The 15,498-nt window shown below is 40.1% G+C and overlaps 1 protein-coding gene across 1 annotated transcript in view; it reads right to left on the bottom strand.

The window, feature by feature from the left end:
* Positions 1-2,736: 2,736 nt before the first annotated feature.
* GOLGA4 (golgin A4) overlaps positions 2,737-15,498 on the bottom strand; it is a 110,950-nt gene continuing 98,188 nt past the window's right edge. The window contains exons 23-26 of the mRNA XM_055134558.1: positions 15,237-15,340; positions 10,619-10,705; positions 6,769-6,831; positions 2,737-3,428 (exon numbers count right to left, since the gene is read on the bottom strand). Of these exons, the coding sequence (XP_054990533.1) occupies positions 6,802-6,831; positions 10,619-10,705; positions 15,237-15,340 (221 nt within the window). The 3' untranslated portion in view covers positions 2,737-3,428; positions 6,769-6,801. The remainder of the gene's footprint in view (positions 3,429-6,768; positions 6,832-10,618; positions 10,706-15,236; positions 15,341-15,498) is intronic.

The following is a 15,498-nucleotide window of genomic DNA, read 5'->3' as shown; positions in this document are numbered from 1 at the left end:
TCAGTTCATCATCCATTCCAGGGGGATTTTCCAGCTGCTCACTGCTCCTATCAAGCCTGCTTCTCCCACACCTGGGGCTTGTGAGATTGGGGGGGTGAGGACTGGGGGGAAGGGGAGGTGGGAAGAAGGGGAGAAGGGGGACAGAGAGGCTGTGTGGGGACCTGCTGCTCCACACTCATTCCCCAGTCAATCCTGGGGAGAGGAGGAAGGAGGCGCTCTTGACAGCACGGACAGTGCCGTCCCGCCCACTCACTGTTCTTGGTCATTTTCTTTCTTATTAAAAGTGGTACTCAGGAGTCCCTGGACTCCCACCATTGATTCTCAGACAACTGTGACGGTGGTTCAGTGCAAACGTCTGAGGATGCAGTGACACCCAAGCCCTGTGGTGCTGGAGATACCAGGGCGCCCCCCCCACCCCCCAGAGGTGTTCAGGGGCCTCCAGGGCAATGCCCAGTAATGCCAGGGAAACACGTGGTCTGGGAAATCGAACCCAGGTCAGGAGCATGTGAAGCAGGTGCTCCAACTACTGTCCATCTTCCTCCACAATTATGTTCAATGTTAGCCCTCGTGGCTAGGAGAGAGGACTCTCTGGGAAGGGATTAGGTCAAGAGGACTGAGCCCTCATGACGAGGTAAATAGATTCACAGGCAACCCATGAAAGCTCTTCTCTCTTGTGACTCTTCAGTGCCGGAGCTAAGAGCAGAGAGGCAGGTCCTCGCCAACTCAGAGCCTGCCCGTCCCAGGCTGGGGCCACCACAGTCTCCAGAACTCTGGGAAGTAACTGCCTGCTTTAGACAACCACCCACTATAAGGCATTTATTTGTCATGGCACCCCAACAGACTAAAACACAAGTCAACAAAACCCATCAGACCTGAAGTGACTCTTAAAATTATCACTGTCATCCCGCTGTTCATTGATTTGCTCAAGCAGGCACCAGTAATGTCTCCATTTATCCCAGCCCTGAGATTTTAGCAGCCTCTTCTTACTCATCTTCCCCAACGACTGGAGGCTCTTTCAGGGTCAGGGGAATGAGACCTGTTATTGTTACTGTTTTCGGCATATTGAATATGCCACAGGGGACTTGCCAGGCTCTTCTGTGCAAGCAGGATACTCTCGGTAGCTTGCCGGGCTCTCTGAGAAGGACGGGGAATATATATCGGAGAATACAAGCAAGTATGTTAAAACCAAACACATGTGCTCCTTTAGGCACATCAGTGGGCTAGACTATAAGAGGTTGCACGGCCGCCCGGAAGCTTTCAAAGCTTCTTAAAATTACTTCCAACGCAAATGACAGTCCTAAATTAAAAATAAATACCATAGATACAAGTGAAATTTTTGTTCAAAGGACGTTCAAAAGTACCTTCTTGCCAATATCTATTACCTTTCAAAGTGCATTGTTTATTACTTGGCTATAACTTTACTGCATCAACTGTTTTGTGTGCTGCAGGCCTGAGGTTTTGGAGAGAGTCTTGGATTCAGTGTTCAGCATCTGGACCGAAGCCTGGGATGGCAGCTCACTCTCTTTGTGGCCCTGCACTGACCCTCAGCCGGGACCCATCTGTTTCTTAGTCTGCAGTATTCACCAGAGAATGACAGTCGAGGTCCAAAGACACCAACACATCCCTCAGCATTACTGGAAAAATTGCCTTTTCCTAGGCACCAATCAGGGTTGTGCTAACAAGAGACTTTCGAGATGGGGTCCAGCCTGACCTGAGGCCGTGAGCACATTGTGAAGCTTTCTCTTTCTCGCCGGAACAAGTTATACGGAATGTGTTGAACTCACTGAGTTTGCTGGGCCTTTTTCTAAAAGAGGGATTGCAGGCTGCAGTGGAGAAAGATGAGGTACTCTATTTTTCTTTTTGGGTCACACCCGGCAATGCACACGGGTTACTCCCGGCCCTGCACTCAGGAATGACTCCTGGCAGTGATCAGGGGACCATATGGGATGCTGGGAATAAAACCCGGGTCGGCCTTGTGCAAGGCAAACGCCCTACCCGCTGTGCTATCGCTCTACCCTGGCTGAGCTACTCTTCTGTAGTCATAGATGACCATGTCTTCTCCCGACTCCACACTTCAAATCCAGCTCACTGGTTTCCTTGGTGGCTGGCAAACTATGACCTGCAAGCCGAATCCAGTGTACTTAGGAAAGAAAGTCGGACTAGACCATAGCTTTGTGCATTCATTTATGTATTGTCTCTGTTTTCATGCCACAGACACAGAGCTAAGATGCTGTGACAGAGACTGTATAGCTTATAAAACTCAAATAGTTCCTCTATGGCCCTGTGCAGAGAAAGTTTGCTGCCTTTATACTCTTTGATACACTTGTCCCCCCAAGTTGACAGAGTTCTAAATTACATACTATGAAGTGCTCCTTTTTTGTCCAGACTTCTGATTTGGAGTAATGATAATTTTGAATGTGATAAAAAAATTTTGAGGTTCTGAAGGGACAGTATAGGGGTTATGGCACATTCTCTGCATGTGGCTGATCCCATGCAGAACACCTCTGGGACAGCCCAGGTAACCCCCCACCTAGCCAAGAATCATTGGCAGGGGCCCTTTATTCCCAGAGCACCTCATAGGAGCCCCCCCAAAAAATTAATTTTTAAAATATGTAGAAATGTTCTGCATTTAGTCAGCCTGACAAATAGTTTCTCCTTATGTTACCTACCTAGAACCTAAATTTTTCACTTTGAAATTGATTTTAATTTAGAAAGAGCACAATCAGAAAATTTTATATAGTAAATAAACTTTATTTATCTGTTTTTCCAAGATGACATTGCCAAGTCACAAATTTGCATACAATACAGTTTATGTATTGGCTATTTACAATTTACAGTAGTATTTTTTTCTCCTCTGAAAAATATAAGTACAAAAGCTAGGTAAACAATGAGGTACTGCTGTTTGGATTTATCATATGTCAAAGCTTAAAGAACTAGTCTTTAGCAAGTATTCAACAAATCAATCAGGATAAAGTAGTCAATTAAATGCTCTAACTTATCAGGGAAAAAAAATCCACTAAGTTTCACCTCAAAATGTATTGCACAAGTCTTTTTTAAAAATCATCCTAAAAATAAATAGGAAAGACAAGCAGCTCTTTAAAAAGAGGAAGAAGAAGAATGAAAAAAGGAACATTAAGTGAGCCCATAAACCAGGTTAAGTTTTTCAAAAATCTTTTAAACAACATAAAACTCTTCCCAACCCCCCCAAAAAAATCTGAAACAATGACTGTCACCAAGTCTGCACTGAATTAGTCTACTTTAGAGGCAGGCTGCACATCTGTGCGGGCCGACGTCCAAGTGTCCCTGGTCTTCTGGCTTCCCGAGGGGCCCTGAATGCCAGCTTCATTCTCAGAGATCAGCAAAGTGCAGATTCCCACTCCTGCCACCGTCACTCCCCCAGCTCGTCACGATGAGGGTCGGAGCCAGCCCTGGAAAAGAAAAGAGGATAGAGAAGAAAAAAAAAACATTAAGAAACAACTTTGGAGGCCAATTTGTTTCTTCCCTTTAAAATAAAATTGTATTCTATGGTCTAGGAGTGAAGGAGACTACACCAAACGCTAAAGGAATCCTCTAAAACTTAATTTTCTTGTCTGATCTAACCTGTAGTCAGCAAGGAGTCAGCAATCAGGAAAACCATGTGCGTGCGTGTGCATGTGTGTGTGTATGTGCACGAGTGTGTTCACAGTGGAGTTAGGCACTGCATCGTTGGCTGAAGGCTTACTCAGCCATACTGAGAGAATCATCAGAGTAACACGATGATCTGGACTCTCACAGGGCTGCAGCTCTTCAGTCTAAAGAGGGAACAACTCCCTTGTCCCCAAAGTGCGATTTTCATATGGAGTATGATGTATGGAAATGCCTGGTAGGGTGGCAGCAAAAAACAGCATTTTGATAAGAAAAGCTTTCTTATAAAATGAAAAGACTTAATTAAAAGAAAACTTGAAATACTATGAGAAATGATGCTAAACCTTCAGATTGCAGTTTGAAGATCACTGTATCACTGTCATCCTGTTGTTCATCGATTTACTCAAGCGGGCACCAGTAATGTCTCCATTGGTCCCAGACCTGAGATTTTAGCAGCCTCTCCTTACTCATCTTTCCCAATGATTGGAGGCTCTTTTCGGGGTCAGGGGAGTGAGACTGTTATTGTTACTGTATTTGGCATATCGAATACACCACGGGGAGCTTGCCAGGCTCTTGAGTTTGAAGATAAAAAAAAAAAAATTAATTAAAAAATGCCAGGGAGGCTGAATGAGAAGACAGAGCAAAGAGCGGGAGCACACTCTCGCCTGCGCAGGGCCCTGGCACCACGGCAGGGTGTGGCCACAGCAACAAGAAGAGGCAGCACCAGACAGCACCCACTGGGTCTGCTCAGCCCAACCAAGTATCACCAGGGGTAGCCTCTGGGCCCCATGCTCTTCTAGAAAGGTGCCCCCAACCCAACTTAAAAAGTTCCTTTAAAACCCATAAAAATAAATAAACTGATAACATAAAGCAAAAAGACAAACTTTCCATAGTATTTCCGTGGAAAGCTTTAAATTCTCAATTTGTAAGCAGACCACTATTGATAATATATTCCCAATACCATAATGTTTATAAGACTGACTACAATCATGTTGACCCTCAAAACCTCGAGAAGAGAAGAAAAGTTTCTGCTATATTCCAATTCCTTTGTCACAACTCTGAAACTTTAGCTTGAGCTGCTAGAGCAGGAAAAAAAATCATGCAGGATTCAATCCTGTTGAACAAGGTCAAGGTCATGAAAGACAGTAGGGCTGGTGAGAACCTTCCTAGTTTGAAATAAACTAGAAAAAAAAAAAAACATGACGATGAAATGCAAGGGCCTGGGATCTAAAAAATTATGAAGGACATTATAGAAAAACGTGAAATATTTACTACATCCTACGAGAAAATGGCAAATGCTGTTACTGTGTAATTATGTAGAGAAGTGCTCTTATTTTAGACATGAGATAAAAAGGATCTAGATAAAAAAGGATCTTGCAATTAATTGTCAAATACTTGTAAAAATGTTAGTGAATAACTGTCAAATATTACAGAGAATAGATAGATAGATAGATAGATAGATAGATAGATAGATAGATAGATAGATAGATAGATAGATAGGTTGGAAAAGCAAGAGGGTGTCCACTGTGCTATCTGTAATCTTGTGTGGGGGGGGAGGGGCGTGGCTAGGGGCTGGGGGGGCACAATGAGCTGCCCTCAGGGCTTTGTCCTGCTCTGGGCCGAGGCAAAAGCCTTACCCCACTGTGCTATCTTTCTGGCCCATATGTTTACAATCCTAAATTTGAAATTCTCCAAACCAAAAGAAGAGGAGGTAGACAATCAGCAGAAATGCTGCAAGGTATCTATTCTCAGTGGCAAATGACAGCACTGAAATACAGTGATTTATCAACAAACATAATGTAGTAGCTACGGCAGTATTAAAAAAAAAAAATCCAGGAATTATTTGGATTAATATGGGATTGACATGGCAAATGATAGCTCTAAATCGAAGATTCCCAAATTTACTTGGCCTCCCAATTCGACCTGAAGCCACTAGCTTCCTCCCTGGACTGTGCCAACAGCCTGCACAAGGCAGTACTGCCCACTTCAGGGAACACTGTTCCAGACGCAACACTAGGACAAGTTAATGGATAGAAATATTAAAATCAAAGTAAAATTCAAATGTAGGCATAACGGATACTTTGTTTAGGGGCCACACCTGGAGGTGCTCAGGAATCACTCCTGATGCGGCTCAGAGGACCATATGTGGGGTGAGGGACAGAACCTGCGTTGGTCACGTGCAAGGCAAGTGCCTTACCTGTTGTACTATTGCTCCAGCACAGAGGATTTTTAGAGCTAAAAGGCTGAAAAGAGAAATGCTGCATACTGGCATTTTAAACTTTGGTACTGCTAGCTGAATACTTGCTGAATTAATGGCCACAGAGAATCTTTAATTATAAGACTATAAGTATATAATTATAAATTTTAATTATAAGATTATAATCTATCTAATTTGTGACATGTGAAAATTCTAGGAATGTTTGTGGCTAAAATGTACCCTAAATTTTAGAGGGTGCTAAAAGAAGCTATTATAAACATGTGGAAGTGATTGAAGGGGTGTCTAAATGGTGAAGAAAGTCAACCACAATATAGAACACTTCAGCTGCCTGCACTTCACTGCAATAATGCTAATTAGAAACAATCACACTCAGTGAAACTAGGGTACCTAAGGTTCTCACCAGGACAAATGTGGTCAATGTGTGATCCTAAGGACAATGACACACATCTTACGAGCAATAATACTAGCTTTTGTCATTTCTGAGTTGTCTATACGGCAAATAAATATTAACTTCTGGATTCATGAAGTATATCATTTCACTTTTATCTAAAATATTTTTAATTTCCCTCTCTCACAATCTTTAGTTTTGAACACCATTCTTGGGAAATTAATAAAGAAGGGAATAGGAAGTACATAGGTGATTTTTGGTATTCCTTGACAAAATTTTCAAGTACAATTCTGCAACTTTCAAGTACAATTTAAAGAAATAAAATTTCCTAGAATTTTAAGACTCCTTACTAGTGGTACTGATTATTCATTATTATTAATCATTCAGAATGAACAGAAAATACCCATATTAACCCAAAGCATAATCAAACATAGAATTACTAAAAGAAAGAAGAGAAGAAGTCCAGTGAGATGGTTAGTAGCATGCAATACATTTGATTTTTGCACAAAAGACACAGGACATGTTATTCTTCACTCACCACATGCTAACTAAGCACAGACTGATGGTTTACTCAGAAGATACCACTGCGAGGTGAAGTATACTACAAAGCCAGGAAGAAAAAAAGCTTATTGGGTTAGTTTTATGACTTAATATTACAAGCAAATTATAGGTGTATATAAACTCCATACGATAAAATAGGCTGTTCGTCTCAAACCTTCCCAAAATCAAGGAAGAAGAAAGCAAAATCTTTAATACTCCCATCTCATCTGAAGTTAATAAAATATAGCTGAGATTTTACTAGTAACTTTAAAACTTTTAAACAATATAAAGATCTACTTAATACTTTAAGTGCATAGTTTTATATCAGATTAATTAGAGTAACTACTTACTTTATAAAAGGGTTTACTTAATTGGATTAAAATACACATTAGGGGCTGAGTAGGGCGTTTGCCTTGCACTAGGCTAACCTGGATTTAATCCCCAGTATCGCTGATGGTCCCCCAAGCCCACCATGAATAATTCCTGAGTTAAAGAGTCAAGAGTGACCCTTAAGCATCACCCTGTGTAACCCAAGCCCCCTACCTCCCAAAAAATACACATTAATTTTTTTTTACATAATAACAATTTACCACCAAAAGGTTTGGGGGGGAAATGCTGATGAATGTGAACACCACATGTCTAAAATGTTGAATGTCAATCCTAAAATATGTCAGTTTTATTACTGAATAATTCTTGTTATCTATCAGTTTACCCAGGGTGCTTTCAAGAATAATGAACCAAACCAAAATTTCAATTCTAACGGACTCAATATTAAATATAATTTTTACCTTAGCAACTTCTTAAATTACTATTTCTTTCTGGGACTTAAAGGTATACAGCAAGACAGCAACAAGAGTCCAAGGGCAAATTTATAATGGGAGAACTGGTCCACATAATTGAGTAGGTGGGGGAGAACTTGGAAGAGAGGGGCCTTAAATCCTGAGGAGAAGGAAGGGGTAAATTGGGTTGGATATTGTGTTGGAATTTTTTGCATGAAAAACCATTGATTACTACTATCATTGCAAACCACAGAGTCTCAGTTAAAAACTTAATAAATAATAAAATAGCATAAATAAGTTCTCGGTTACTTCATGGTTTACTCTAAAATAGCAGCAGCAAATCAAGAGAGCACTGACTGTATTCTTGGATGGCTGGCAAAATTCAGAAGCATCATTTTACTTATTCTGGTTAGTAAAAAACAACAAAAGCCATAAAAAACTAACTAGAAAAATAGCACTGCGACTCACACATCACAAGGTTAATATCCTATTGGAATATTTGTAAAAGTATGTAAAATATATGTATATAGACATTCCTTGCATCTATGTTTGTTAAGTATTAAAAAAAAAAAAAAAACAGAAACTACCTAGGTTTAAAACAATAGTGAAGTGAATTATAGGGCATCTAATCAACCATCTTTTTAAATGACGTAAATCTATTTGTCATTAATTAAAATCATATAAAAATATATAAAGTGAAAAAAAGGATATTGTTGCATACTATCACTTTTAAAATATGAAAAGGAGTGATAAAGAAGTAATTACAGAAAATGAGGCGCCTCAACGCACTGTGACAAGACGGTCTGTCCTGACATGAGCCTGTATTTCTCTATAAATTGCTGCACTGTGTGCTCTAGAGGAAACCGAAGCCTGTGCATCTGCCATTTGCACTTCTTTCTTTTTTCTTGAGAGGTGCCCCCACCCCACCCCCGCACACTCCCGCACTCAGGAGCTACTTCTAGCTCAGTATCTGGGGGGCCATGCAGAGTGTGCTGGGGGCAGACAGTGTGGTTCCAGGGAGCAAGCCCAGGGCTCCTGCATGCAAAGCCTAAACTCCAGCCTTTAGAGCCACCTCCCGGTTGACATTTTCTTTTTTTATTTTTGTCTGCTATAGGTACTTTTTTTTTTTTATTTCTCACTGAAACAAACCAAAGCCTTTAAATTCTACAAATAACCAAGTATCTTAGAAAGACCTTTGGAGTGTTGGTATCAGGGTGGGGAGAGAATAAGGTGCTTTACCAAAAACAATCATTGCCATCATCCCAGAATGATTTTAGGTCAAGAGTCCTGAGTCCCAGGATGACTTTAGGGAAAGTTAGGAAAGGTTAGACCAGAACGTCCCTGAGGCACTGCCATTCCTTCAAGGACTGATCTTGTGCAGTGGGCCAAGGGAGAGGAATTTCATAAATGCTGTAAGGGTCTGGAGAGGGAAAGCTTCCAGGTAGGCCCTCCCAGATCTCAGGTGGTTTGTTTAAGGTTTAGAGCCAGAACAACCCGGCAACCTCCCCAGAAACATACACAGGCAGGGGCTCAAGCAGTCTGTCAAGATAAGAGGCGGTGCTTCTTAGTCCGTATTACAGACACTCGAGTAAAGGCCGGGAATTCATTTAAGGTGATCTTTGCTTGCTTTACTAAAGAGAAGAGCAATACCAGGATGATGAAATAAGTATAGAAACAGGGGAGGGGCGCCTGGTAGGTACTGCAGGCTTGCCACACAAAATAAAAAAGCAGAGAGGAGCAAGGCAAAGATTCACACTATGCTTAAAACATGCTTCATACTGGGGCCAGGAGATAGTAGGAACCTGACTCGGACTTGACTCCCGGTGTCACATGGCCCCTGAGCACTGTTGGGGGTGGCCCTGGAGGCCCCTGGACACCAACAGGGTATCCTCAGCACCCCCAACATCACAGGGCCAGAGCAGCACAGCATCCTCAGGTACTTGCCTGGTTGACTGAGAATTGACCTATTGAGCTCTGCTTGGGAAACACCCCCTGGGGCCCCCAAATGTGCTTCTTACTGAATTGCTATAGGCCTAGAGCATGGGGAAATGTGCAAAATTCATGAAGTATGTTTTATTTTAATTATAGCTGACTTCAAGTAATACCTCCTAATGATCCAGTTACTCACATTTCCTTTATAGGCTGTCAAAATCTCAACTGGCTGTATTAATTTCACTCAAAATTACTGCATTTAAAAATTGAGGGGCTGGAGCAATAGCATAGGGAGTAGGACACTTGCCTTGCATGTGGCCAACCTGTGTTTGATCCCCAGCTCCACATATGATTCCCTGAGCCCTGCCCATAGGAGTGACCCCTAAGGACAAGGGGTAAAACCTGAACTGCCCTGTGTGGCTCAAAAACAAAAATTTCAGCTGAAATAGAATAAGAAACCGTATTCCATAAGATATCTAACCTGTTATAATTTGGCTTAAAAATCATTACTCCTATGGAGGCCAGAGAGGCAGTACATGGGTAAGCACTTGTTTTGAAAAAAAAAAACAAGCTTCGATCCCTGATGCCAGGCACCATATAAAGTCCCATGAGCAATGCCTGGATACCTGAGCAGAGAGCCAGGAGTAATCCCTAAACACCAACGAATATGCCTCCCCACCTCCCCCCACACACACACCCTAAAACTATGTGGATGTATGTATCACTACTGCTTGGAATCAATTAAAAAAAAAACTAAAAAATTTATTACTGGTAGGCCAGATTTAGCTCATCAATAGATCACATATGTATCTCAAATGTACAGGACCCTTAGCTGACTCTCTTGCCCCCCACACACGAAAACACACAAAACCCTATGTAAAGCCTTTTCTGTCCCTTGCAAGTTCTGAAAAATCTCAGATAGCACATGAGTGTCAACTGCATATATGCAATAAAATAAAGTTATTCTTTCCTTAAGAACACTATAAACATTTCCTATTTGCCCTTGGTCAATTAGAGATTCAATGTCACTTTCAGGCTACAGTGCAATTAAAATGTAACCATTCAAAGGCTTTGTACATAAAACAGTGAAAGAGGTGTAGATGAAGCTGTCTACATAAGCCTACTTTGAAAGCTTACCATTAGCCGAGCATCTTCTCTTTCCAAAATTTTCTGAGTCTGGTCATCAGGAAACTTTAGCACAGTGGTTATAACCTTTGCCATGGTCTGCAAGAGATAAAAGAAATGGTCACTAATATACAGTGAAACAGATGAAATTCCAACCCATTCTGACATGTTCTGCTGGTGGTATTCTTTAGTGCTCTCAATGGAAGCCACGACCAAAGAAGTATGATGTGAAGGTCTTAGTCAAGGAAATAACAGTCAATACTAGAATTTCAATTTTAAAGTCTTGCTCATAATGTCTGGGTTGATCATATTAAAGAAGACCCATTTAAAATAGCATAAAGCTATATAAATTCTAATGCTCTTGGCCCTTTATCTTATGGAGATGAAGTTCTTTGTTACTCATTCATTTTATAAGGTCTTTTATTATAGAAATCTATCTAGTAAGTGCTATGTTGCCAAAAGATAAAAATCTAAATAATCAGAATTCATTAGCATCCAGTTCAACTTTAACTAAATCACATCATATATCTCATAAACATGGGCCACTGCATGAACATGAACATGCTTCATAGGTATTTTTTAAGACATGCAGCACATCAGTCTAATAGAAATACAAATTACATTTTAAATAAACACAAGATGTTTTGTTTGGTAGAAAACATGATGAATCAAAACATTACACATGGTAGCTTGCAAAACAATTGTGCAGATCTAAATAAATATACCGTAAATCAGATTGTCACCCATAAGCTGGTAGAAAATTCTCCTCAAAGGCTGAAATTCCCTATTTTGTATCAAGATGACATGTTTTGAGGGAGACAGAGAGGAAAGAAGATACCACTTGTAAAATAAGTAGCATAACAAGTTCAGTGCTTACATACAAATTCAGGTGACAGAGCTCGCCTGGGGACTCCCAGAGAGGATGGGGCTCCCCCAGAGATAGACTTGAACACTGTCCAGTGTTACACAGACCACGTGCAAGTGCACAGTGAAAAGTGGGAAAGGAGATGGAGAAGGTCATTAGGGAAAAGACGGCATAGTAAAGTTAACCAAAAATTTTGGAAACTCACATCATTAGGGGAATGAAGTGTGATTATTGATAGGAAGGGGGAAAAGAAAACTTTAAATTTCCATTATGGGGGCTAGAGAGACATTGTAGGGGTTAAGGTGCTTGCTTTTCATGCAATTGACCCCAGTTTTATTTTTGGCAGCAAATATGATTCCCTGAGCACTGCAGGGCATGATCCTTGAGCAGAGCCAGGAGGAGCCCCGGAGCACCATCCTAATTCCACCCCCATTCCCATTTCACGCTAAGCCTAGGCAAACTTTACATATTTTAATACTCATTTCAACTAGCAGATTAATGCTGTACAAAATTTTAATTTTAGTCTCCTCACTTTATCTTTGCCTCTTACATTTTGGTGAATAATAATAAAAAGAAGTAACACCTTAGTCCTTAGAAATTTACAAAAGCATTTTCTAAAACCCCTCATTCTTCAAATTGTATGGTCTGGATAAAAAAGAATATCTGTTAAACCAAAGTCTCATTAATCAAACACATAAGTGGCATAAAATAGTAAGAAAAAAGTGAAGTGGTAACATTTTCAATATTACCTCTATTAGGATTCTAAAGCAGTATTAGTAGTTTCTGATATATAATCTATGAAGGTTGTCTTTAGGAAGTACCAAAAATGTAAAATTCAGGAATATACAATTTTAAGGAACATTTCCTTAACTAAAAGAGCTTATAAAAATTTAAAATGTCCACAATTCCATGTAGTCACTCCGAAATTACAAAGACATGCATAAGCCTGCATGACTAAGCATGACTGTCAACAACAGAACAAAAATTGTAGCTAGTTATACTTTCCCATTTCTAAACAAGATGAAATAGGAACCCCACCTCTAAATTCACCAGAAAATATTTTCCTGGATAAGGCCAGGCTCTGCTATACACTGAGAAAACCATCAGACTAGGCAGTCTGCTCTACACACAGCATTCTCAGGCCCTGGGAAATAAACAAAGTTCAAATGAACCACCTGGCCTAGAGCAGCCTTTCCTGCCAGGTTTCTTTTAGGGAAAGGCATCTTCAAGAATGCTTAGGATGAGAAGCTTCCACTCTTTCATTAAATTCATTTACTAAGGTCTCATGATTCACAACAAATTAAGAATTAATGCTTTAGCCTTACAATGCTCCTATGCCCACCTACTACCAGAGGAACATGTTCTACTGAAAAGGAGAACAGGCTAAATTTCAGCGTCAATAACAGCACAGAAGATTAAACCTCAAGAGAAACAGTGCAAGGACAAAAATAAAATATGTATATACTCATTCTGTACAGATATGAGCCTTACACGCAGGCCTTATGTAAAATCACCTGCCTCATAAAATAAGAAACATGGAAAAAGAAATGAAGAAACACAGATAGGATGGTACACAAATTCTGCACATGATGCAATCACAAAAGCCACAGTGCATTCTAAAACCATAACCTGGGGTCCGTTTCAAAGTCTTTGCTAATGAGTAGAAATCTGGGCAAACCAGAAAAAGATCTGCTGAATCTGTGACCTTTTTGACTTATACTCCCAGACTCATCGCTTATTATGGAAGAGCCGACTGCCCATCCCAAACACACTTCATTTCCTGCCTTGTTTGAGTCTAGGCTTCTCCTCCAGGCAGAGTTCATCTACTGAAATCTAAAGCCCTCTTTACGCCCAGTGGCCATAGCTCCTTGCCCCGATATTCTTTCATGAGTAATGATGAGAACTCCATGTCACTCTTAAAAGCCTGATCTATGACATTTTTGTTTAACTGAGAACAGGCCCATCGTCTGACTGAGGAGCAAACTTAGGGGAAGTGTTCAATAAAGATGCAGTGCATTAAGCCAACCATCTGCTTTCAAGATACACCTATAAAATGTGAGACTAGAATGTAACTACTCATCCTTTGTAGAAAGTAGGTAAGACCACCGAGTGATAAAGTTAGTAAAGACACCAGAGAGAGCACTCAGCAACAGAATTCCCAGGTATTAAAGAGGCTGAAAGAGGCAGGGGACATCCCTTTCCCTGTCTCCCAAGCCACAAGAAAACTACATCAGAGTTCTGAAAGCAAGCTTTGGTGTGAATGCACCAGCACTGCCACTTCTGTCCAGGGGACGCATACCTCAAACCACACGTGGATGCGGGCTGTCTCACAGCCACCAGAGGAAATGGGAGAAGCAGCCCATCTCTTCAAGAAAAAGTTACATGATTTATTTAGGAACAACTCTGGAATCATCATGGCATTAGATTCACCAAAAAAGCCAAAGTAGCTAAAGAAGTTCTGAGAGGCTGTTCTAAAATTTTTTTAATGTGTATGTTTGTGTATATATATACCTTTCCCCTTTCTCTACAATAATAAGGCAATTTTAAGTCATCTATATCACTTCAAACCCATGCTGCTAAATCCAAAAACGATGGAGTAAAAAAGTGATATTTTATTAGCTTTGTTTTAAAAACAAGAAAATGATTTTTGGGTTCCCTTTGTATTACAATTTTAAAAGTCTTTATGCAAGAAAGACAATGAATTGCTCGCTATATAATCTCTACACATATGTTCACATTAATGGTGTTTTAATGTCCTAACTTTTTAGGCCTTAAATATATTTGCCAAATCAATGCCCTGAACTGGCCTAGCACCCTGACTCAAGGTCCCCCAAAGAATAAACAGTTAATACACTGGTTGCATCTAAGAATAGAAAGCACATTCTCTCACTCTTGGCCAAGATATATGGCCAACATAAAAGTTCATAAAGAAAAAGAGTTAAAATAATATTAAAAAAATAATTGCTTTAAAGTAAAAATCTCAACTGAGGAAAGACTCATGTATTTCCCAAAATGCATTCAAGATTTACCAAATATACAATTTAATGCACTTTGAAAAATACTTGAAGGGACAAAGAGACAAAACTTTACACTCAATTACCTTGTGAAAATAACTTTGTAGAAAACAAAGTAGCCAAGCAATAATACTTACAAGGTATGGTAACGTTGTAATGATCATTATTCAATATGTATAGGAATGATTTTCTTATAGTGACTGAAGTATTTCTAAATATTCCAGCATTATCATTCTTACTTATGACTTTTCAATACTAACCACACTATCCTAAGACTCTGTAAAAATAAGATGTATTCCTCTCTAAGACTGGAAATGAAAAATAAAAATAGTCACATGCTTCAAAAAATATTCAAGGGCTGGGAGAAGGCCCAGAGGACTGGAGCGCAGGCTTTGCACACAGGGGGCTTGGTCTGAATCTCTGGCACAACATGGTCCCCTAGCAACCTCCAACCAGAGTGACCCCCCCAAGCCTGGAATAGTCCCTGAGAACTTCCAAGTGTTACCCAAATCCCCTCCAAAGGACGAAATTTTATTTTCAGTATTCAGCATCATCCAATAGTAATTTTAACTAATATTTTATAAACATAAGATCTGGCAATTCACTTTTATAAATTAAAAGCAATAACACAATTACCTGTTGCTTACTATTAGCACATATTGTCAGCAAGTAGTAAGCACATGGCATTAACATTAAAAGAGCACATTTCCTTTTAAACTAAGCCGCACGCCAAATCACCAGACAGACATACCTTAGTCTCACGACCCATCATATACTCAAAAAGCACTTTTCGCAAATACTCAAACTCAGTAGATTCTCCGAAGAGTGAGACATCAGTATGGTAAAAACTTCCACCTGTTAAATAAAAACAGACCAAATTATAGACAAAACCAGGTCAACTACTTACTGCCTAGAAAACAAACTAAAAAATAAGGGGGCGAAGACAGGCATCACTTCCACACCACGTGTATTGTACTGTGTTGTGTACACACTAAAAAATTTTATTGGCATTT

This window comes from Sorex araneus, chromosome 4 (genome assembly GCF_027595985.1).
Source record: "Sorex araneus isolate mSorAra2 chromosome 4, mSorAra2.pri, whole genome shotgun sequence".
Classification (NCBI taxonomy): Eukaryota; Metazoa; Chordata; class Mammalia; order Eulipotyphla; family Soricidae; genus Sorex; species Sorex araneus.
The sequence above is the reverse complement of the archived record's forward strand: the minus strand, read 5'-3'. Positions and strand labels throughout refer to the sequence as shown.